This window comes from Calonectris borealis, chromosome 4 (assembly GCF_964195595.1).
Source record: "Calonectris borealis chromosome 4, bCalBor7.hap1.2, whole genome shotgun sequence".
NCBI classification, from domain to species: Eukaryota; Metazoa; Chordata; class Aves; order Procellariiformes; family Procellariidae; genus Calonectris; species Calonectris borealis.
The window spans coordinates 26,297,455-26,322,903 of record NC_134315.1 but is presented as its reverse complement, the minus strand read 5'-3'; the positions used below and the strand labels follow the sequence as shown (position 1 = coordinate 26,322,903).

Here is a 25,449-nt window from a genome sequence, read left to right as displayed (position 1 = left end):
CATTTTGGATATTCAAATAACATTTACTACTTTATCAGTATATGCTGGGTTGATTATATGAAGAAACCAACAGAAGCTGTTAGTTTACAAATTCCCTTATTCACAATGGAATACCTTAAACATACTGTCTGCAGAAAGGGTTTGCTTAGCATCCCCAGGAGAAAAAAAACAAAGTGTTCACATTCTTTAGGTCTGACCCGTGGCAAGGACATAGAAGGGTTAGATAACATCTGTTACTGACCATACGTAAGCTTTTAATGATATAAACTCAGAGATTCAGACCAGCTGAATCCAAATTAAAATGCATGTGTGGAAAAAAAAAAAAAGAAGTGTGACAGGAGTCAGGGACAGAAGACACTCAGACTAGCATGTGGCGTTTTCTGTGAAGAGCAAGATGGTCCGAACGTGAAAAGCTACGGTCACAGTCTGGGCACTGAAAAGGTTTGATTCCTGTATGCTTGCGGAAATGCCGCGTTAGTTCATCAGAACGAGCAAACTTCCACGTGCATCCCTCCCAAGTGCATTTGTATGGTTTTTCACCTGGAAAAAGAAACATAGAAGCGCGGATTTAAGACACAAACACGTCAGTTAAATATTTGACAGATCCTCTTGCCTTGTCAAATTTCAGCAAGTACTTTAATGCTTACTCAAAAAGCCTCCAAACAGCACTGGGCTGCAGAGTACCCTGCGCTAGAAACTGTGTAGTCGAAGTTAACAGATAAAAAAATTGTTTCCTGCCACAACTTATTTTTTATTGTCTCTCTGTTCCTCCCTCTGCCATATCAGCACTTGTTTTGTCTTATCAAGCCCAGAAGTGTAAAGGTTTAAGCATTTGTTGAAGTATTTGTTCATTTTTAAAAATCAGGACCTCATATTCTGGATTAGTTGGGGGGAAGGACTGGTGTTACCATTCGGTACAGCAGGTAGAAATCTTGTTGTGACCTCTTAAAGTTACTGTAGTATAAATAACTGGCACCACTGTCACAAGTAGCTCAACTTAAAATCTCTCTCAATCATTTTTTTCTCATGTGTGATCCTCCTTCTCCTTAACCCCATTGTGCTGCCCATCAGGTAAAGGGCTGGCTTGCGTGGAGATGCAAGACAGACATGAACTGGGCTCCATTTTACCTAAAGCATCCCATATCTTTGTAAAAACCTTGGAGGTACATATATTCATTCCGCGTGCCAAGATGAACATTTCTGCGGAGAACAGAGATGGGGGTATGTTTATTGGAACATTCACTCAGAAAAGAGCACTATCGGACCAGTAGTTAGCACGTCCACACGAAGCAGATGTGTTTGTATTTGGCACACAGTCCAGACTTTTGCAAATGGGCTACTCCCATAGAAGTCTCAGTCAAATTTAACAGTGATGTAAGAGGTGAGGTAGTGCAATTTGAACTGATTTGGTGTTTACAGGGTGTGCAGAATGAGTAATCTGCAAGCAACTGGACAGAAAATGAGCAAAGAGCCAGTGAATACACCATGATCCTGCTTTGGCTTACAGTCTCTTGTTGTGAGTTTTTCCTGCTACATCCTCTGTCTTTTGCTCAGCCTATAATTATGTTCAGAACAATGCCAGATCTAACTTCTGTCATTTTGTTATTTACACCTGTGGCCACCTGGCCATTAGCACAAACTAAAAGCGCAGTCTACTATTTTGCCATAGACTTGATGAAAGAAAAGCATAGCAGTGCTCAAACCTGTATGGGTTCTTCTGTGAGCTTTCAGATGGGAGCTTTTAGTGTAGACTTTGTTGCAGCCTTCATAATCACAACGATGTATTCTGCGTTTTCTTTGCGTGTCCGGAGATTCCACAGGTAAAGGTCTCTTTCCTGGCTGAACTATAACTGAAGGGTGATTCCTGCAAAGTCAAACTGAATGTTAAAAATGAGAAACATTTAGCATAGCAAACCTCAGCTAACATGATTCACGACAGAGCCCTTTATTCACTACCACTCTGTCTCTTGGCAGAAAGAACAACATTACATGCATGTCGAAAAATTCAAGAGGGTTTAGCAAATTTCGTGTATTCTAGCAGTAATATTTTTCAATGTTTACTCACTTTGTGACATGATGTAGCCATTTTTACTACTCCCTAGCTTTTTTTAAACTTACAAAGGAAAAGCCCCCTTCAAATTCCTGTTTTTCAGTCAAACCCAGAAACTCTCAAACTCTGAGCTCATAGTGAACTTCTCTTGTATTTGTTCACAATTTTTCTTCTTCCTTCAAATGTAACTAATTTGCTTGTAATGGGAAACAGCTATTCCATATTATTAAAGAAATTGTATCTTTAGGGTTTCAAAGCAGAACTCAATCTGTATTGTTCCAGCCACTCCTTTAGAGAGTAATTAAGAATTTCCTGTTTGGTGCTGGCAGGAGGGTGCGGCCTCCCTACACCACTGACGTCAGTTCCTAAAAGCAGAGTTTAGCCTGTGTAGCACACCCACAGGATGTCTGAAGTTGTCCCTCCACCTTCATAAACATCATTTTTTGCGTTTGAAGCCCACAGGTACAGTGCAGGTGAGACATGTACTAACTACATATGGACTTCTGTAACAAACAAAACCACAAACACTCACGCGTGTGAAAACACATCAAACTTCTTGAAAGGTGTCATTGACTGTGGATATTTATGTTTGAACAACACCCCTACTGTAGAATCGGGGACAACCTTGACTCTTTCTTCCATGTCAATGTCCAAGTATGTTCATCAATCTTGCAACCTCACGAAGCTGCATTTTTCAACCGTTACCAGATCTCTGATTATCAGTGCTTTTAATGTATTTTTTAGCTTTTAACTAAAACTTAGTATATAATGTGCAGATATTAGCATTCCTTGTTGCAAAACCAGCTCCTCCGTGTGACAGAAGCTTTCTAGAACTCCTGTCTTTTCTCAGTTACTGTATTTCACATTTCTTTACTGATCAAATTACATTTTATAACACTAGGTTATATTAGTTACTTAACCCAAGTTCCTTTAGGGCCTCATTTTCAGAAACACTGAATACCTACTTCTCTCAGCAAAATAAAGGGCATGTGCTAAAGGTCCTTTGGTTAACACCAAATAAAAAAAGACTTACCAGGCACAGCAAAGAAAATCTTGTGCGTGGTTTAACAAGAAAAAAATTTTCTACTACTCTCCACAGCAGCAGGATGGGAATTACCCAAGTGGGTAAAGTTTAATTCTGTTATTAATTCTTTTATTAGAGTTACAAGCTTGAAATTGGGAACCAAATTCTCTTTCTTGGGTGTTTCTGTGGCTGTTGAGTGATGTACTCTTCAAGTACACATTAAACCTAGCTGAAAACGTTGTAATGGCAGGAAGCCTCAGATGGTGACGTTAGACACAGATGTACACACTCTCAAATAAGAAAGGCAGGCTTTTAGCTTCCAAAGAAATGCTTCTCTAAAGCAATGCTCAGTTTTAACGCTGTTGCATACTAGTCTTTTTGGAGAAGCTCTGGCTTAGGACACCAAGCAAACTTGGTTTAAATCCCTATGAGTGGAGGCTAGTCCTGGACATGGTAACATCTGGAAAAAGGGAGAAAAAGGATATTGGCTGTACCATCACCATTTGTGATGGCTTTCAATCTAAGATCATGTAAATAAAGCGCTGAGAATTCGTCTCTGTCTCATTTTCCCTTTAGAGGAAAGAAGGCCGGCAAGACTATAGCATGTTATCAATAATCACATAGGGTGTGGCAGTTTTAAAAAATGGTTAAGGCGGTGTCAAAAATCAGAGGTAAATATTAAGTAAGTGCCAATAATAAAAGCACAGCCCAAATTCTTTCATTCCCTCTTACACAACCAGATACAAATTCACATTAAGTCTAATCATTTAAGTATCATTCTTTAATAGATAAGAGCATCTTCCAAAAATCATGCTACAATTTCAACAGTTTTTTCTCCTTCTTTACCAACAGACCACACTATGTTGACAGCGTGAGTTAGACTCTGACACTTGCACTCGCAAGAAAATACAATGTTAATGCGGCTTCTTATATTTGGTCAGAGATTATTACTTCAAGTTTGATTTTAGAAATAACTGCATAGTTATGTCAATTATCAGACATACTAGAAAGTCCAGCAATTCCTACAGAAATGCCACCAACATTACATATATATATAACGTGTATGCCAAAAACTAACACTAAAGCAAAATCAGTCAGTTAAAAGTGAGACTGAAGGTTTCCTATGCCCCTTTAATGTAGCTTATGTGTCTAAACAGTGCACTTTGGGGAGTTGGAACCTATGAAAAATGATAAAAAATCATTGCCTAACTATAGCTCATAATGCAGAGAGAGAAGCTGATGAAGCTGTGAGACAACAGAGTATGTTATAAAGGTCTAGGTCTCTCATCTTGTAATTTGTGTGATTTGTCTATGTATTTTTTTAAATGATAAAAAGATAAAAACTACCATTCACAAACTTCTTGTTGTGGATACAGCAGAATGTGAACTTGAAAGGGCTGGCTTTAGGAACGAGCAAGAACTGCAGCTCTACAGGAAAGCTGGGAAGCAATTTAAGCCATTACAATGTGAGGACAGGCTCTCCATAAATACAATGCTCTGCAAGGGCAAGCAGAGGAGATGCTTTGGAAACAGGGACTATTCAAATGTTTTTTGTAACAGTGCTACCTACAGGTTATACCAAATTTTATATTCTTTGCTCAGCAGATGGGTTTCCTGTGGAAACTGGACTTATTGGGAAATAATTAATGCAAATCACTAATGCAGGTGACAAGTCTGCAGAAGCCTCAGCCCTGGAGGAAGGGTGTGGTATCAGCCAGGAACAGCACTTACTGGTTTGCCCTTGTTAAAGAGTCCTAACAAAGACCAAAAGTAAACTGAACCATTCGACAGTCCTGACCTAGCAGAAGTTAGTTCCGAGTACATACAGACCTGACTCCCTTGTGTGGCAGGTCCACTATGGAAGATAAGTAACCACCTAGTAAACACGGATGTTTACTATTTTTTATATGTTTATTATAATAAAACGTGTAAGGTTATTTCTAAATAAACAGCATATAGTTTATAAAAGCTGACAACTAGTTAATTGCAAAGAGCCTGCAGTCTAGAAGCGGCATCTAAGCTGGTTAGAGACTTGAAAATGAGGAGGAGTGCCCACAAGAAGGCTGTGCAAAACGTAGTTAGCCCTGGAGCCGCGGTATGCCTTCTAACCCTAACCCGGGAACGGTTGTGAGCAGGAGGAAGAGGCTGCCTTCCGAAGGAAATGCAGACGACCGTCTGTACCACGCTTTCTCTCTCTTTCTGAATCACGCCGCACTCACATACTGGTTTTGGGAGTCTGGCTTGGAGCCCTTCTTTGCCACCCCAGGAGGTGAGGTCTCGTACAACTGCTCAGAAGGTGAGGTGAGCAGGAAGAAAGGGCAGAAATGGATTCTGAGGTCATGTACTGTGAGCCCTGCTCAGTTCCCAACTTCAGCTCCTGCCAGAGCCACGCCGGCAGCCTCATGCCTGCCCAGAGCACTGCCTGCTGAAGGATGAGCCCGGCTCTGGGTCATTCCATGATTTTGGTAAGTTGACAGAATTTTCCCTAGGAAAAAGGGAAATGGAAGGGCTCCTCAGGTACTTCCTGAGAAATTTTTAATATTTCCGATTAAAAAGTTTCTGCCCCAGACCTCACTTCTTTCTAGCCCTTGCTCTGCCTTCTGCAAACAGGACTGTTTTAAACCCAATTAGATCTGTGATCCAGTTCATGCAGTGGCCCCAGTAACAGTTGTACCAGCACAATGAGTTGGTACTGGGGTGGAAACAAGTGGCTGGGAGGACAGCGAGCTTCAGGAACTACTTGAGCTGCCAAAAAAACCACCCACGGAACAATGGCCTCAGGCAAACATGGAATTTCCCTGGATATATACAGAACTTGTAGGCTTGAGGGGATTCTTTCCATCAAGCAGCCAAAAGTTTTTAAAAGACAAAGAGGTCCTCCAAGAAAAGAAAGTCACAAGAATCTTTTTAAAGAAAGGTATTTTAGGTAACATAAATACAGAGATCAGTACGGAATGTCTTTACAGCATCTTTCCAGTTTGCTGCTGGTTTTACATAAACAGGTATCACTGGCTTATTGAGAGTCCTACTTTCAGTGAGTTGTAGGATTGGGACTAGCATTACCATAGAAATGCATTATATAAATGGCAGATCTATGTGGTTGCGATGTATAAATACGTATCAACTCCTATATTGCTAAAGAGGGAAAAAAAAAAGTTGAAATCACAGTTCACAGTGGAAGTGGGCGGGAAGGATGTTTTTCTGTATTTTATCACGTTCTAAAGCACAGCAACACTACCTCCCACTCCTCAAAATTGGTAACTGCTGCAATGAACTGCTTTTCATTCTTCTGCTGATCTTGGGACTACTGTTAGCTACTTACTCTTGCAACATTACTTGCTGGGGAGACAATGAGGTCATCACTGGAGGTGACATTTGTTCAGGATAGAAGTCAGTCTTCGATGGTTCACTTCCTGGCTCTACTTTGATTGTTTTCTTCAGTGTAGGCTTCTCGTAAGACTCAATGACAGGCACTGTATGGGGGAGGGTAGGAGAGGGAAGGCAACACATCAAAAATATGGAGAGTTATGGAAATAAAAAATGTATGTAAAAATCTACAGTTAAAACAAAAGAAACCCCCCAACTCTCTATTTAGTGCAACAATTTATGCTAAAACACAAAATCTTCCAGTTTTAGTCTATTCATTTTCATCAGTCCAACAATTTTATCAGTCCAAATTTCAGTAGATGAACAGCTTCATGCAGGTATAAATCAGAACAGAATACAACCTTGGTGTGTTTGGTAAAATATTTACACAGTAAATTCTATGCCTGCGTATTTTAGAAGAACAGGAATTATATTCCATTTCCTAAAATGCAAAACACACACAAAAAAGTGTTTGGATATACAGTTATTTTCCCAGGATGAGACGGCATAAAGAACCTCTGACAACACCAACCTTGCATGCTGCTTGGTGTTTCCATCTCATCTGCAAGAACTGTGGAGACCATGATGGGCTGCTGAAGATGGGGAGCATACATAAAAGGAACTGGCTGGACCACAACAGGCTGTATAACTGGGAGTATTCCAGGGCTTCTCAGTCCGTGGCGTGAAAGAGCAGCGGCCATTACAGGTGGTATTGTTATTGGCATGGAGATAGGCTGTACTCCTGGGGGTGACGGTGTGAATTTACTGAGAGGTGAGCTGGGTGAGGACAGAGTCAATCCGGGTGAAGTTCTCCTATGCACAGTCTGAAATTTTAGGGGGGAAGGAGAACTTCCAGTTGAAGGTGGTGAGCTCCGTTTGTTCACCGTAAGGTCTACTGGCTCCATCTGGATTCCATTTGATAGTCCTTCGGGGTTTGAGTAGAATTTATTGTGCAACATACTCGGTGTAGAATAAATGACGCTGTATTTGTTTGGCTTCATTTGGTCCATGTAATTGGACGGGTATGACTGTCAGAAGGAGTGGAAAAAAAATAAAGAAAATCAAATAATAAATCAACACACACACAATTACTGCTGAAAAAGAAAGGCTGAGGCAAAATGAAAAACTGAAGCAAAATGAAAAAAGTTCAAGAAAGCACTTTAATGTACTTTCTAAATAAAAGTGAATTAAATAAAGCCTAAGATTTCACACAAAGGAAGTACTGATTCACTAACTGTTTCAGAAGCAATGTAAAACAGATGACGAAAACAAATCCTCAGGGCTTATTCAACTCTTTTTCTCCCTTAAAAACTGCTTTTCATATACTAAGCTGCACATTAGTTAACTGACCTGGGAGATACATGGTGCTATGCTCAGCATATAACTATATACTGAGGAACATGAAGTCAAGCAAGAGGGGAGTTAAACTGGACTTAGAATTGCAAGTAATGGGTCCCAATCAACAGCTTAAGTAACTGGAAAACGATCATCACTAAAGCAAGAAATTATGTATCTGAACCCTACAAGCAATAAAAAATAAACCCCAAAGCTAATCTTGACCTACATGACGATCTCCACATTTTAGTGGAACTAATTTTTGTAACAGAAGAAGTATTAACATAGAGTATAGTATTATTAAACAACTATCCAGATCAATTTTGCATTTAAAAAGTGTTGAAAGCTGAGGTTGTTTACTAACAGATGACTTAAAATGGAAACCGATGTGGTGTTCTAACATAGCAGATAGACATAGGAAATGCTATCCACACTGTTGTTTAGCCCTTAGATATTGTAAGTTTTTTGAAATCAAATGCTAACTTTGGATTCTAGGAAGTAAAGCTTCACATTAAGGCTAAGCAGTTTCACACTAATATTAAAAAACTGCTGAATGCTTTGGCACCAAAAAGACTTTGATGAGTGGGATTAAAAAAATGTTCAAAATGGTAGAAAGTGAAACAGATTAGAAGTATAAAACTATCGTATTTTTATACAATAATTTCCATGACATTTCAATTATTTTTTTCTGGGGTGAAAACTTCTAGCAATACATCTTCCCAGTTTCTTATCTCTGTCTTCCCTGTGAGGGACAGTTAGTTGATTTTAAATGTCAACGTTAACTAAAAGTATTTTTGCAAAATGACACAAATGTATTTTTCTTCTTTTCAGTTACTGTTTGAAACAGTGAGTTTAGAAAATACTAAATTTTCCTGCTGCATTCATAGCACTGTGACAAAACAACAAAGCTGAGTCACCTATTCCATAAAATACTCAAATAAAGCAGCATACACAATAGTGATTTAATCTTCAAACAGTAAATATTACATTAAAACCTCTCAAATGTTATTTATTCTCTTTATGACTATTCTTACAAATTCAATCTATAAAAACGTTAATCTTCCATGGTAATTGGTTCCTCAGAATTGTATTAAAATGCCATTATTGCAAGCAGTGCTGGCTAAAACAAGTTCTGCAGATTTGCCACCACTGAGCCAAGTGACAAAATTATTAGCATCCTAAGTGATGAAGGCCACTGAATATTGATAGAGTTTAGTATTTAATATCTACTAAATCTGATCAAGTTATGGGCAAAAATTCAAAATTTAAACACATAAGAGAGATTAAGTACTTCTGTTAAAATTGCTGTTATTGGTTTACAGGACAAAGTCTACTCAGCTTCAACAAACTGTGAATGTTCCACCACTAAGCATCAGTGCATTTACAGTGCTGCAAGATTGTCAGGGATGATCACAAAGTCACTACCTACGAGCATTTCTTCCATTGCAAGAATACTAGAAAGGAAAAAGACTATGCAATTTAAATCTTAGGGAATGTTTTCGGTCAACGAGCCTATTAAAGAACGAAGCATCTCCAAGCTGTAACCCTTCTATATAAACAGTTACCCTCTTTCAACTCCTCAAGTAACACCAGGTGTGTGTTAAAAAAATACCGAACAATTAAAATTCGGTAAAAAACAGAGAACTGTTAACTTGAAAAGTTAAGTAAAATATATTTAGACAAGCAAGAAATACTTTCCAAGAATTAGGAAGAAAATAATGATGTCTTTAAGAAGTGATTATTTTAGGGACTTGGTATTTTACCCCATATGCCTTGCATTATTTTGCATAGAAGGTTTTCATTGTTGTAATTAAGCTGGCACGGATTTAACATCCGCTATTTTTTCTGGCAGTTCGGGGAAGCTGAATCATTTTTCTAAACTTTTCTTCCTTCTGCGATTTTAATTGCTATGTTTCTATCTGAACTGCAGATAAAGTTGTGACAGAAAAGTGTGGCGTAACAAATTATCTGTACTGGGAAGAAAAAGGGTGAAAAAATTGAGAAGGATGCTAGAACAATGCAAAGGAGAGTATCTGCTGTCAATCAGACACTGTTTGGTGGGAAACAGTTTTGCTTCACTATCAAGGAAGTGTGGTTGAAACCCTCTTCGTTTGGAGTAAGTCACACTCAGATCTATCTCCTGGTTCTGAAGTCTCCTGTATCTTTCAGCATAGCAAAGTTTCAGTTTCTAGCTCCCTGGGACACCGCAATTGCCATCAGGCTGATATGAACCACTGCTTTCAAATTTGGTAAGTCACTTTCCCTTTCTTTGCCGGGGAAGCGGACAGCACCCCTTGGGAGATACGGCATGGGAGAGTAAGGAAGACTTCACAGTCTCTCTCTGTAAATAGGGAGCATTAGCAATAGCAAACAAAAAAAAAGCCCAGCTACCACTGTTTGGCTTTCTAAATGCCACCAACTGCAGGAAGCAGGAGTGTACTTCATAGCCTCCAAGAGCAGTCTTCTCTCACCTGTCCCAGAACTTATGCGAAGTACTCTGGTGGAACAATGGAAAATTACGTATCATTGCTCTGTTTGCCTAAAATATTTAAGCTGATACATCTTCCTTGGATTCCTACTGTGGGAATTAACAATGTATGTAGGAATTTGGTCTGACTTGGATTGAAAGAACCCCAACAAATTCCCACTTTCCTGTAAATTCTGCTTTCCTAAACATCCCTGTGCAGAATGGTATGTCACTACAGCAGATCACTATAAAGATGCAGGATTGTATTTCAACATATATTCCTTTACAGTCTCCATCTAGCTCTTATTTGCTTGATATCATCACCTTCCCTCTTTGGGCCTTACAAAGCAATTAATTTACCCTTCCTTGCTGTTTGTCCATAATAAAGTCCAGAGCGCTGAAGCCACAAAGAAATTGGGAAATAAATCAGAGGAACTTCTAATATTTTTGAGTCATATCCATGTGGCTCATACAATTAAATCAATAAATCCAAAAGGAGAATCACCATGCTTTTCCTCTTGACAATCTATCACGAATAAAGACTGGCCAAATCTGTCACAAGCACACCTATCACCACCCAGAAGAGTGCTGCTTCCAAAGGGAACATTATCAAGCACTAATCTGATATAATTTGCTAAAGTCTGTTACACTGCCACAGTGAAACATCTTTTTTGTTTTACAGGCGAGCAGATTTTGAAGCAATTCACCAAGTCTTTTATAAACTACATAACCCTATGAATTTAACTTAAAAATTTAGCCAGCCTCTTGGAAAAACAGAAACTGGTGAAGAACCTACTTATATTATTTGTCAAATCAGTATCATGTAAGACGACGAACTGGATTGAATCCAAATAGTAGCTAATACATGAAAAAGCATTCTCACCACATGAAATTTGTATTCCAATACACTGCTTAAGACCTCAACCCCTCATGTAGCACATAGCTATCTCTAAAAACGGGTGAAACAAGTAGTTTTGGGACAGATGGAAGGGCAGAGAAAAACTGTTTATTTCAATTCAAAGAAAGATGGTAACACATAAAAAAGCAACTTCTTTCACTAAACAGTCACTGGTATTTGTCCAAATGTATAAAAAGTTTTCACAGCAAATATTTAGGTAGGACTCAGATGACTGTCGCTAGTTCATTAAGAACTATCATAACGTGTTCAATAATTCAGTTCAATAAATAGCATGAGCTGTTGGTAGAGTGATGAAATACTGTGGATGTGAGCTTCAGCCATGTGAGTATAGTTAATCCTTTCAGCCACACCCCCTGAAATACAGTGGTGTCAAAACCATAATTTGTTTCCTTCTCTCACCCCAACTGATGGGATTTTTTAAAGACAGACTTTATACCTAGGACAGTGTATATCCAGGTAAAATAACGGATAATTCCCAAGGGGCTTCATTTAGTATGGCCTCCAATGATACTATCAGAATGACAGATACAATACAAATAAATCCTGATTTAAGAATTTTGAGTTAAGTCAGCCCACAGTGATCTGAATGCTATACTCAGCACCTCCAAAACATCACACTAACGGTTTCTCTTTCCTTCCACCTTCTCAAAAGAAGGTCAGGAAAACTAACACACTCAGTGGCTGCTATCCTTTCCTATGTTCTCTCCATACCACGATTCCTCCCTTTAGAGGTGTCTCCAGAGCAGTTTTTGCTGGGAGCTGTGGCGGCAGGTCTCCAAGGAAGCCACAAGACCAAGAAGCTCTGGGGAAGCCAGGACCTCGAGGGCTTGGGGCTAAACAGTGTGTGTGTGTACAGAAGCTGAAACACATACACTCCTCAGCCCGAGGGAAACCAGAGTAATGCCCGTGAGGGGAATCTCACTCAAAAAATGTCCTTTCCTCCGGACTTTCTGCTTTTCCTTTCCTGCTTTTTTTTTTTTGCATTATTCAGTAACGAAAAGGAAAGCATACAGATTTGGTAAAATGCTCTGACAGCTGGTCAGAGTGATGACACTGAGTTATAAGAACACCCAAGATGACTCCAGAGGTCCAATGCATGGAAGGTGCCACACCTCTGCAAGGAGCATGTGGTATAGACTAAGCAACATCTGGAACTACAGTCTTGAAATGCACTTGGCTCAGAAATGCTCCCTTGTTCTTTCATCTGCCGATCTGAGGAAGACTGCTCACTCCTCTCCTCGTCAGCCTGCTGAGGGACCGACCCTGTCCATGCTGCAGAAGCACACAGGTGTCTGGGGCAGGATCCTGTGTCTCTCATGTGCATCATCCCACACCACTGCAGAACCTTCCTTGGGAGATGAAAGCAGATGTGTACAAAAGACAGCCCACAGTGTCTCTATACTGATTTTCTGTTATTCGTGTAGTAACACTTTTATTGTAAAAGTGGCCCATTTTCCGCCTTTGATGGACACCATTAGATATCCTTAGATAATCGTAGATAATCACCACTAATCTTAATAAGGTTATGCAATAATTGTGATTGAAGTGACAGACAGACTGGACAATACTAAGGTTCTTTCTTGACCCAAATACTGGAATTTGTCATACTTACACCCTCAGTGACAGATGAGTTATTTTAAACCCCATGAAAGTCAAACTGTAATTTTAAAATGCATGTAAACTTAACTGTCAAAAAGTGTTACTAATACACTGAAGAAATCAGACTGCTTACAGATGCGTTTAAATTAATGACAATTATTCTACATTTTAAATAAAACAGGAAGCAAACTTTTCACTGAAAGATGCCATTCAGAGCATGAGTTTAATGCACTCTAATTTATACACACTGACTTCACCCTTTTAATTGATCAGCCTTTCTAAGGGTGTGGTTTCATGTTACACTTAATCTGATCCTATTGCAGGTCCCGTTCCCTCGTCCTCCCCCCTCCCCTTGCTTAGCATTGAGCAGCTGCAGAATGAGTCAGATCAGCTTCCTGATCTGACCAAAAAATAAGGGTATTTTTGGTTGGTTAGCAATTCTGACCATTCCATGAGCTGATCCAAAGGATCCAAATCATTCTGTGGCCACACAATTGCTTCATGTCATACAAAGGAGACACAAAGCTGGAAAGAGGGGAGAAAAGCCTGGACCTTCCCTTTCAGCAGCAGCCTGCAGATGAATAGGTGAAGTATACATGAAGCTGCTTCTTAAGGCCATATTTTCCCGGCAGCCTAAATCATCACAATTCCCATTATCCCTCTCCCAGCTACACGTTCCTGCTGCTCTTGCTTATCAGACTCTTCTCTGAGATCACCAAGTTGACAGAAAATTAACCCAATCGAAAAGAAAAGTCTCCCCTCCCCCATTTTTCCCCATTCCTCCTCCACTGCCCTGGTTCTCATCTGTTCACATGGCAAGACAATGCACCCGGCTTACCCAGCAAAAAGACATTACTTTTTTTGTCAGGATTGATTTTCTGCTGTTTAGAGCGCAGAGTTAGCCCCAGGCACATGTTTTCAAGACCAAGAGAGAAGCAGAAAAGGGGACGGTGAGCAGCTGTTCATTTACTTCAAAGGTGTAACATCAAAACCACAGGCTCTTGACGCTTCACTGTGAAGTCTGGCAACTTAATTTCAACCCACCTCCACCAGCAGCATGAGCTACAGAGATCATATTTGCACTGCAGTGGCTGAAGAGTACTTGGATGTTCTCTCCTCTGCTCTGGGGATGGGAGCACCAGCAGAGGTAATGGGGCAGGTCATTTAGGGGCAATAAATTCATAAACTACACAAAAAGTTTTCCTAGAATGTAAATTCGATTGCCTTAAAACCAAAATATAACTTCACAGCCTTTCCTAGGCTAGTCCAAAGCTTAGAGAAAACCTGGTATGAATTTAAAGATGGAAAAACTATAGAGTCATCACAAAGGCTGAAATATTTTAAAAGTCTTACCACTGAAACAGGCTCCATGGCTTCTTGCTTGATAGGGACTGGGTCAAACATTAGCATCTTTTTTATTCACCTGTTCTGATGCCTCTGATGTCCTGGCCTGCAGGGGAAAGACAAGGTGTTAGAAAGCAGCAGGAAACCCCGTAATCAACTTTCTGAACTGTAAAAAACTTACTATTTTGTCAGATTAATGGGAATATTTATCCATCTCTAACATAGCTTCTTAAATATTTGACTGGGCTTCGTTTAAATATCTCAGTTATTCTAAGTTTATTCTTTCCTAATTGCTATTGAAACAAAGGGACATCTACTCACTTTAACGGAAGTTAGTTAGAATTGTTATTGTGCATGTCAGCATACCAAGATCACAGAACTGTCACTTTCATTAGCTGTCATTAGCGTGTAAACACATCACAGTTCAGACCATGCATTTCTCATCAGCACTATAACTTCAGAATAATCTTGTTTAGCTGATAATACAGTGAACTGATTCTGAAGAGGATTATCTCTTGTCCCAAGAGAAAAGTTGAAACTTTCATGTACAGTGATATTGAAATCAATACAAAAGAAAGATTAAAATCCAGGACTAATTTGGAGAGGTAACATTCAATGTGCTGCAATGACTTAACATAAAAAAATACATCAGTTATTTCCCTGAGATAACAGATTTAGCGACAATTCCACCACAATTTGTGCAAACTGTGCAAAAGAAAAGCACTTCAAAAAATCCGGCTGTATTCTGTGCAGCTTCAGGGTTTTTTTCTACAGAGTGTTTGACCTCACTTGTCCAATTCTAGCTTATCTCAAACTGCCTGAAATAAAAGATGCCATAACTTAACTATCATACTATACATTTGCCATGGTCAACTTGGAAAGATGCTGTGAAGGAAAGGAGGAGACACCTCTTCTGGGGTAAGCCATAAGGGTACAGAGTAAAAACCAAGAGAAGCAAAGGAAAGTTGTTCTCAATGACCTCACTTGAGGTTATACATTATACAACTGATGTTAAAGGAGCAAGTTCTGACCATACGCTGTACAGCGCACAGCCCTGCTTGGAAGCGGTAGGACCTCTATTAAGATGTGATGAAAACAGAATTACACAAATTCAATTTTGACCAGTAGATGGCACTGGAAAGAAACGAATACAGGCAGACTACACCATCCAGACAATTTCACCCTGCGGAAGTAGGCTAAAGGCTCAACAACAGATTTGTAGTTGGGGCTGGAAAATTCTCCCAGAAATTTAAATGAAAATTTTACGATGTACCTACTCAAATTAAAACAATTCTAATAAGCCTACATTAATGAACAATCTTGCAATTAACTATCATGTGTGTTTATAGATAAAAATTTGTTAAGAGCTTCCAGAGAAAGATGGCATAAGTTGTTACAAGTCTATCATTAATTATTCAGGTATATGAATAACGTTTAAAGACTTCTGGAAATACATTACAACAGTGTACATTTTGAATAATGGAAACAAACAAGTATCAAAAGTAAATTAAAGTATCTTCATAATTCTTCTTACAAAAGTCAAAGGCCTGACAAAACAAACAAAAAACCCAAACCAAACAAATATAGCAGCTCAACGCAATTTCCAGTTTAAACTTAACATGTAGTTTTATTTTAGAAGCAGCTGTGTAAGATGACACTGTTTGCTAAAAGTTGTGATAATTTTGTAAATACTTTAAGTATGTTTGTGAGAAGGTTATTAACTATACTATTTTTCTTTGAACGGTTATCTTTTTCAGGTTTTTAACATTTCACATAGCTAGAACTAGCGTTTCAGAAGACTGTCTTCCCACAAATATATCCACATATCTATGCATTAAATATATATATGGTATCTATGCATCACTCACACATGTTCCCACACATATATATGCATTGTGAAAACAGAAAAAAAGTTATACTTCTATACATAAAAATGTTTACAGTAAAATGTAGCATCTCAGACCTCATATATAAGAATTTGGAACTACTTGCTTTCAGGTTTCCAGAAACTTTCAGTTTTTAGTTTTAGTGTGCATAGATGACACAGCAATTTGTACTTTAGTGGAGGAAGGAAGGAAGGAAAAGAAAGAGAAGAAAGAAAGAAAGAAAGAAAGAAAAAGAAAGAAGGGAAGAGAAGAAGGAAGGAAATAGAAGAAGGAAGGAAAGAGAAGAAGGAAAGAGGGAAGAGGGAGGAAGGGAAGGAAAGAGAGAGAGGGAAGGAGAGAGAAGGAAAGAATGAATTTGTTCTAAGCAGTCACGCTCCCAGGCTACTCTGGTCATTTTTGTTGTTTTAAAATTGGCTTTTTTCTTCTAGTTTAAGAGTTACTCCTTTTCACTTTTTACTTCAAGAAAGTGTGTGAAAGACACTTGATACACATTTCACATGTCATGCTATACATTTGAGTGTATCCTGAGAGGGCTCTAAATTACTGTGCAGGAATTAGAATGACATAGATAACAGAAAGTGTAATGCCCTGAATAAAAGTGAAAAGTAATTCTCAATCTTTCTCAGATGCAATCATCTAAGAACAGCAGAGGAAAACGTTACTTTTATTGCTGCATCATATACAGAAATGGAGCACTTTATCACATTACTCTTAAGCGGTAGGTTTCTTTTCCCGATTTGATAGTGACTGGAAACCAATTTTCAAGAACAGAAAATTAATTAATATATAACACTTGGTCCTGTCGGTCCAGATCAGAAGGTCCAATTCTTATTTGGTGGAAACTGATAGAGCTGCTCTAGAGTCAATATAAACCAGCTTTGGGTCTGGCATTTAAGAGTTAGCTCAGAAGGACACTCTCCTACGGCTGCAAATAAATTCACAAAACAATTCTCTTTGTATTGAAAAATAATGCTCCAAATTGATTGCTTGGACCACATTCACACACAAAATACATGCATGCACACTCACACACAAATAAAGCATGCTACTTCTAGTAAAAGTCAGTAGTTTTTCCCGGTCTATTTGTAAAATCATGCCTACTAACTCAAAACCTCCTGATCTTTGTCCTAAACATTTGAGAAGGGGGCAATAGGGAAGGTAAACAGCCTTATCTGTTTCTATAACAGAAGAATGAAAAAACAGTTGGATTCTACTTTACACTCAGATTTCATAATGTACTTGTTTGAAAGCCCACAAATTGTTTAGTAAATAAACTAATTTCTGGAAAATCAAAATACCGTCTCTCATTCCTGAGGTACCCTGCAAGAAACAGTGAGGAGACAACAATATATTCATATTAAGTGTATTAAAAAATAAGGGCCTTTGTCTTTCACATTATTAGATAAACTGTTTTGCATTAAAGGGTTTTTTTCATGTGGGTTAAAAGAATTTAAAATGCATGTAATCTGAAACTAAATAATTAACTACAATCCGGTAGGCAAACATTCCACCCTCTCTTTTTTTTGCCCTCCCTCTCTTTTTCTGCTAACAAGCCACCCAGTTTTACTTTCTTGCCTCCTCCCATTCACTCCACCCTTGGATCTCTGCCAAGTCAGTCCAACTTGTCCAAACAGGACATGGCTTTTGATAAGATTTTGCTCACACCCTGTACTCCAGAAAGACAAATGAAGCAACTGGGTTTTGTATGCAAATAAGGACAGGTGTAAGGTAAAGTCCAGACAAAGTCCCTCAGTATTTTCCTATCTGAAGTCCAGTGAAGACAGCAAGCCAGAAAAAACACAAACTCTGCCCTTATGCAGTGAAGTATCCCTTTCAGAAAGGAAGTTCATCATTGGTAGAGCTCACCGCCTTGTCAGGATTGAAGACTTCTTGATATTAACTTCCTGACGGGCATGGTTTACTGTTTCAGAGACGTAATTAAGTGTGAATGAAAGCTTAAAGGTACTTAATGTGTATTCTGACAACAAGGACTTGTACAGATTATTTACCCTGGATGAAATGAGCAAAGCGGTTAAAGAATGCACCCAGACTACACATCTGCACTGCAAAGCAGCTGGAGAAGAGCAACCACATTGCAGCTACTCCCAGCAGCTCTGTACATCTACCTTCAAGGTCCACCAACTCTGCAGACCTGTTATGAAAGGAAAGGGTGGGGTGCAGGGCCAGTTTTGACTGTGCACATCCAACAACTACAAAGCCTCCCTCTAACATAGAGCCTTTGCTCTCATTAAATACCTGGAAGAACAGTCAGTGACCTGATAGATATTCTTGTTGTGGACAGGGGGGTGGTGCCCATAAATTCTGCCTCTCTTCACCCTGCATGAAAGCATGCACGGGGTTTGCTTTCTCCATCTTTGTGCCTGGGGGAAGCAAGGAATGCTGCCCTCTGGTACATGAGGCTTTGTCTAGAAGCTTCAAGGTATGATTGTTATTGTTGGTATAATTACAGAATAACGTGATGATATCAGCTAAATTAGCACTGCATGAGTGCCCTCTGCAAAGACACTGCAGTTCTTGCAGCACTGTTGGTATCTAGCAGCCAACGTAAGTCATGGGGCCAAAGCTCTTCAGTCCAAGCCCTTTGGGACTTACGCTGTTGCTCTGAAACTATTACTTCTGTGAGCCTCGAGTCAAACTTCCCCTGATACTAAGGAGAAGTGGTAACGTCAGAAGACTCTCCACTGACAAAATCCAAAGGGTGGGGAGGTTTTCTGAACGTGGGTGAGAAGTCCTCTTCAGTGGAACCTTGAAAGAGAGCTTGACAGAGAAAAACCAGTTTCTGAGAGCAGGATTCCCTGGAAAGGGTAGAAAAAGAGTTTTCCAGGGCTAGTAACAAGATGTGTTTGCACTGAACTGTACCAGTTGCTCATCAAGACCTGAGTCAGCAAAAAAGCATTTCTAAAGTTCCATTAACTTTAATGGGAAGTAAGCAAGCGCTTAACTGCACTGGGCCCCAAAATAGCAGCAGGCAAAGAAACTCTCCAGCTCAGCACAGCAGTCAGACTCAGTCAAAGCAAGCAAGAGCAGGGGAAGGAGCAAGGCCCAGACACGGTGCTGGGGGAAGGGACTGGAGCAGCCAGTCCCTGAAGAACAGAGCAGGGGGAGAATCGTGAAGAACTAGTACACCAAGAAAACGTTTTACTGATTTACAGCCTTCTAGGTTTGTTTATTTGCTGGATTGACACTGGGAAACGGTAATAACTGTTGAAAAAGGTAGGATATCGTGTAAAAAGAAAATACTACCTGGGCAAAAATTTTCTGCTGAAAGTTTTACTTGATAGGCCCAAAGAAAAAGAATATTTCTGTAGGATTCTGTTATTTAGTATTTCAGACTATTTTTGCTTTTTATTGACTTGAAAATCTCTTGCCTTTCTCCTTTCAGAACTGCAAGCAGGCTGAAAAATCCGGGTTTTTGCACAACTTGTGCATCCTAACTTTGCTGACGTCACTTTGTTTGACTTACAACTCCTTTGACATAATTTATCAGCTGTGTAGCAGACTAATCAGTATTTCCATTAAATTTACGATAATACTGTTGCAGGCTTTTTGAAGCCACATGCCTGGAAATGGCTTTCTTGTATGTAAAAATTTTGGGCAAAAAAGTTCTTGCAGTGCTCACTAAGAAAATGTCTTCTCTACCAAGGAAAAATGGAGCCCACGTAAACCCTGGTCAACCTTCAGTTCTACATTTACTGAACCTAAGAGAGAGAGAAAGAAAAGCTCTCGAGGCACCTCCATTAGACAATATTCTCCCTTATCAGGGCAGACTGCTGTCTGGTTTCCTGTCTCAAGCTACTTCTTAGAAGGAGAAACAGTCTAGTAAGGATAAAAGATCAGACTTTCGAAAACAAGTGAAGTATGTGGAATGGTATGATAATCTTTCCTTTCCAAACTGAACTTTGTTTTTTTGTTGTGTTTTTCTTAAGAGATTAATTTTGAAGATAATTGAAAAGAAATAGAAATCCTATCTTTTTATTACGAGGGAAGAATGACACAAAATGCTGTTCTCTTATGTTCTGTTATTTCATGAAACATATGAAACAAGAGATTCAACATTTTTGATACTATGGGGGAGAAGAAAAAAAATCTAATCCTAAAGAAAGGAAGTGTACATTTAGGAATAATAGCCTAAGCAATTAATTTGAATGAGGATTTGAATACAGGGCAAATGTCGATGAACTTCTGTGTACCTACGGAAGTGGGGAAAAAAAAAACAGGGAGAAGAGCTGGATAGTGTAGAGGGTACAAATGAGACAGTGATCAAAGCAGTTTAGATTCTTTAAAAGTGGAAAGTCTGTCATTCCTTCATGGATCAAGTTAGTTTGTTGGTAACACACACTGACTGCATGATAGACAGACCACGCGCGTTTTTTTTCCATTCTGACTTAGTTTACTATTAAAAACCTGTTAGAACTTTATCTTTCCATTTGGCTGATCTACGCTTACACTTCCTTCCCCTGGGAGATATCTACTACGGCTACAAAACCCTCAAAGGAAGTCTTGGCATCAAGTGAATCCTTAACAGGGAAGGGTTAAATCTCTCCTAAAACCAGCTCTGCCAAACTTCATATTCTGGATTGGTAGCAACTAGCCTCGGAATGAAAACACAAAGCTTCAATCCTGACAGCATAAAAGAACTCTAAAAGACCTCCTGTTAGTGGTGTTAATTAATATTAAAAAGTTGGTTTACAAAACTATTATAATTTTAATCTCAGTCCCTGATTTTGTAGAACTTCTGGCTACAAAAAGCTGTGAACCACAAAATTTACTGCATTTATTATACACCAATTTCCAATATTAAACGCAGTTAAATGCAACACTTTTCCTCTGTCATGGGAAAAAAGATTAAGAATGTTTGAAATCCTGTGCAAATTAACAGTACCAGAATTAAGATATTTAATTGGGTTGCAATGGATAAACTCATCCCTGGTATTCTGAAATTAACAGAAAAACAATGAAGTAAAATCAACTGAGAGTAACAAATGAAAATAATCAATAAACAACTTACCAAAACTGTGTGGCCAAATGCTTCTTGTTATCTGGATTTCTGAACAAAAAACAAGTTGATGTAAGGATGTGCAAGTAATTCAGTAAAAATTATTTTTCACATATAATTAAGCCCTGAAAGAGGAAGTTTAAAGCATGTATTTTGGATACTTCTTAAAAGATACCTGCAATGATCACAAACAGCTAGCTTTTAGCATTCAAAAGAGCAATAGCAGGAACTAAAAGAATACTTAAAAAATGAGTGAAATAAAAAAGGGGTAAAATGAAAGGGTGGAAGTATTTCTGTGTGTACAGAAACCATGCATATTCTGGCCCGTTAAGTGACAGAGAAGAATAAACACTCCATCTTGCATTTTCATCCAGGGCCTGATTCAAAGCCCACTGAAGTTAATGCAAGTCTTTCTCTTGATTTCAATGAGCTTTGGCTTGGGTCCTTTAGCTTTTCTTCTGTCAGATCCAAAGCAACAGAAAGATTTATGTTCTCTTTCTGAATTTCCTCTCGATGTTTATCTATGTCTGTCTGCAACAGGGTGGGGGGACAATACAAATATAAAAACAGGAGAAAAAAATTTATTTTTATGCCTTCAGAAATGTGGGACAGCCATACCTATTTATTCTAAAGAAAAGTTAGCCACCAGTGCCTCATTTTCTGTATTACATCTGGAAGACAGTGAATCTTCTATCTTGTATAAGGAGAAAATATCTATTCCTTTTGAGATGTGGAAATACAAAGTGCTTACGGTGGGCCATTCAGGTTGGGTAAGGGCAGAAGCCAAAACCCTCTTACAAGTATGAGCCTACAGATGCAGATTCTCTTCTCACTGACACTCTTACTACACCAGTGTAACACCGTGACTTTAATGGAGCTACTCCAGATCGGCTGATGAGCAAGTGAGTGCAGGAAACTGGCTCACAACTTTCTGGAGACTCGAATACAAGTTTTCAGCGACGGGAGTGAAGCTCTCCAGTTCATCCCCATAAATATATTGGAGTCGAGGGCGTGCATTAAAGGTTAACTTGGAAACCTCATTATGACATAACACAGGCATCTTAAGCAATCGTGAGTGTGTAGAGACATGATAACTCATTGGGTGGGGACTGGGAGTTGAGGGGCAGTGACAAGGGGCCTGGACGAGGCTACCGATCTGCCAGAAAACAGCCTGAAACAGGAAAGAGCACCACATATGCCACTTGGAATGTGTGACGCAAACCCCAGCCTTGAAACAAAGAACAGGAAACAGCTCTGCTGGCTGCGCTGGGGAGAAAGCACAGAGAAACATTTAGGCGGCCCTCCCTGACCCTATATTCATGAGCAGCTGGAGTCTTTTAAAACAACAACAGTGGGTGGAGGTGTTTGTTCATTGGGTGTGAATAAAAACACTGTCCTTATGCAGGGGACCTGCCCTATTTACAAACAGGCTCCCTTAACATAAGGGAGCAGGAGATTTTTAGACACCACAGGTCATGACGATTAGCTGAAACCTTCCTTAGGACCAGTTGGTTTATTACTGTATTTACAGAATGCCCGTAGCTAAACAGAGCTCAAGCTTCATGACATCAAACAGGCAGCGCGCAGCCTGACAGTAAGCACCTTCTTTGTAGAGTGAGCTAGGGGGATCAGACCACTGCAGGAGTGATTTGTAAAGCTAGGGGTTGCTCCTGGACAGTGTCTCACTTTTGCTCAGTACTGCTCAATAGCTGAGGACCAATATCACTCAGAGCACCCAAGAATATTTTTCTAAGCCAGCACATGCTTAGCCTTTTACATCCCTGTTTCACATGCACTCAGACTTCAGGACCTAATTTTCCATGGATATAATGCTTTTATTTTTGAAGCACCCAAATATACAGCTGAATAAATGAAATAAGCTGACAACACGAGGCAGAGGAAAGGCACATCTTGTCTAGATGTCATGCAATAAAATGCATGCAACTTGAACATTTGTTTTCCTTCAAAGCCATGGTTTCAAATACTCTCTCTTCTTTTACATAGTTTGCATCAGTTATTTATATACCACGGGTGGGACATCTAATATTATCCAACGTGAGAATGTGTTACGGCAAATTATGTGGACGAGTACCACAATAACACTAATAATTGCTGTGGGGTTTCATGGCTCAAGTTTAACAACGCACATGAGGTGACAACTGGTTAGTACAGCATCTACACAGCAATGTGTAGGTGTAGGTTTTATGCCGATAGTATCAGTTCCTTACTTTCTTCATCCTGAATCTGGAAATGTAAGTAATTTGGTGGTTGTATAACTCCCATCTCTATTATCTCAGAGCCTTCGACTAATCTCACTCACATTTACATCATTATTTATCTGAAGACTTTTGCTTTTGGCTAAACAGGTGTTGCCTAGGTCAAATCCTCACAGCACCTAAGGGCTCCCTCGCAGCTCTCCTACTTAGGAGAAATTTTTCTTGGTTTCTCAGGGAAGGGAGAGACCATTTAGTATCTTTTAAACCCCCCCCCCCCCCCCCCCCTTACCCTCAGTCTCCCTTGTGGTCTATAACGTATCTGTAACAGGGTGTGCAAGGTAAAAAATAAGTATTTGCCTGCTTGGGAAAAAATAAAAAAGGCCACTCAAGTCAGCTTCAGGCTTTTTGTATTTTGATACTAGACAAAATATTCTTAAAAATACAAGAGGAAAGTTAGTTTGAAATAAATCTCTTCTGGGTCAGGCAGGATTATCAAATCCAGATGTAATTCCTCTCACACAAGAAGCAGGTCCTCGTGATTATCAAGACAGCGTATCTTAAAAGTATTCTATGGAAAAATCATTAGTGGTCAGCCATGTAATCCTTTGTTTTCAATACAGGTAATGAACATTTATGGATATTAGTTTAAATAAAGTGAAGTCTTCAAAGCTCTCCTGTCAGCCACCCGAATTCAGCTTTTTCCAACAACAAAACCTTCAGAGTTCAGCTCCACGAATAGCGACACTTCCTGAATTTTCAAAGGTGAGGAAGCAAATAAAACAGCAGACAGTGCAGGTATAGTACCCAAATCATCAGAGGAGTACACAAAGCAACTTTAATGTATTTTTTTCATATAACTCTTGAATGACCACTTGAGCTATTCTGAAATAGGTCTTTTTCCCAACCTCTGGTTAGGTGCTGTGATCTCCCAGCACGGGCTACTGTCGCTGAACCTTCCTTTTCCAGGGCTCCCCTGGAAAGCCGTGCCAGGTGCTCACCTGACAAAGGTCCAAAGCAAGTAACTCCTATTCCTACTTCGGCTTTAAAAAAACAAAACAAAACAAAACAAAACCGGCATCCAGAAGAGGGAAGCTAATTACGGTCGTTATTTGTAACTCCACACTTCACTGCCGTGCTGTCCTAGACACTACGCGTTTTAACTTCGCCTACATCATCGCTAAGTGGTGCTAAGGTTAGATGACAATACGAGGGATAAATTTTTGAGAGCCTGTTTCATTCTTTATTTCACCGGGAGTTAAACCGGGGACACGGCGCTGCCGATCAGCTTCGCGCTACTGGCGGGACGCTGCCAAGAGGCGAGCTCCTGCCCTGGTATTTCCCCCACCGCCCTCAGAACCGAGGGCACCCGCTATACTTTTCACCTCGGTTTCGTCGGGCACGGTGTCCCGTGCGGGATCCGATGACACTGCAGTCTCTAACTGCAGAAGACGAGCTTGTCACACCCCGGCGGGAGGCCGGGGGCAGCGGCCCCGCTCGGCGGGAGGGCGGCTTGAGGGGCGGGCGGTCCGCACGCCCCCCCCGCCAGGGGCGGGAGGCCCCAGGCCGCCCCGCCAAGGAGCGCCGCCGGCGGGGGAGGCCGCCGCGGGGGAGGCGGCCCCGGCCCCGAGCGGCGCCGTCGGCCACACAGGTGCGCTGCCCGCCCGGGCGGGCGCGACGGACCGCGGCAGCCCCCCCGCTTCGCTCCCGCCGCCTCACCGCGCCGGCGGCCACGCAAGAAGTTTTACAGGCCCGCGGAGAGAGCCCTGCTGTGAGCCCCCGCTCCCCCCTCCCCCCGCAGCGGCGGCCGGACGGAGACCCCGTCCTCGCCGCCCCCCGGCTCCCGCCCCCCGCGTTGCCGGCGGCGTCCCACTCCCTGCCACCCCGGGCTCCGCGCCGCTCGCAGCGCCTGGAAACTTTCCTCCTCCGGCACCTCCATCCCGCAGCCGGCACAGCCCGGCCCGCCGCTCCCCCGCCCTCACACTTACGCTCGGCGGGCGGTGCGGAGGGCGCCGGGCCTCCGTCGGCTCCCACAGTGCCGGGGGTCGCGCTAGGTGGCGGGGGCTGGGGGCGCTGCGGCGGCACCGAGGCGCGAGGCCGGCGTGTCCCGCGTCCCCGCGGCTGAGGCGCCTCCGCGGTGGCTCCGGGTCTGTGTGCGAGGAGGAGCTGCCCGCCCGCCGCCCTGCCTCCCGCCCTCCGCCCGCCCGCTCGCCTTCCCCCCGGGCTCCT

The 25,449-nt window shown here is 40.8% G+C and overlaps 1 protein-coding gene across 2 annotated transcripts; it reads right to left on the bottom strand.

Moving 5' to 3' along the window:
- Positions 1-233: 233 nt before the first annotated feature.
- On the bottom strand, positions 234-25,449 carry KLF3 (KLF transcription factor 3). Of its 2 annotated transcripts, XM_075148904.1 has the most exons (7): positions 25,209-25,449; positions 21,020-21,058; positions 14,114-14,210; positions 6,973-7,468; positions 6,397-6,547; positions 1,704-1,864; positions 234-540 (listed from the first exon to the last, which is right to left on the bottom strand). In XM_075148904.1, exons 3-7 carry the CDS (start codon positions 14,168-14,170, stop codon positions 359-361), a joined length of 1,047 nt encoding a protein of 348 aa, XP_075005005.1. In that variant the 5' UTR covers positions 14,171-14,210; positions 21,020-21,058; positions 25,209-25,449; the 3' UTR covers positions 234-358. The 2 variants fall into 2 exon arrangements, with proteins under 2 accessions (XP_075005005.1, XP_075005006.1); XM_075148905.1 differs by lacking the exon at positions 21,020-21,058.

What these genes read in the sequence shown, in the direction of transcription:
- KLF3 (XM_075148904.1), bottom strand. Translation starts at nt 14,170, where the DNA reads ATGCTAATGTTTGACCCAGTCCCTATCAAGCAAGAAGCCATGGAGCCT. An exon ending in AACACCAAGCAGCATGCAAG is followed by an intron (nt 6,548 to 6,972) that starts GTTGGTGTTGTC and finishes TCCCCCATACAG; the next exon opens with TGCCTGTCATTGAGTCTTAC. An exon ending in CAGCAAGTAATGTTGCAAGA is followed by an intron (nt 1,865 to 6,396) that starts GTAAGTAGCTAA and finishes TTGACTTTGCAG; the next exon opens with GAATCACCCTTCAGTTATAG.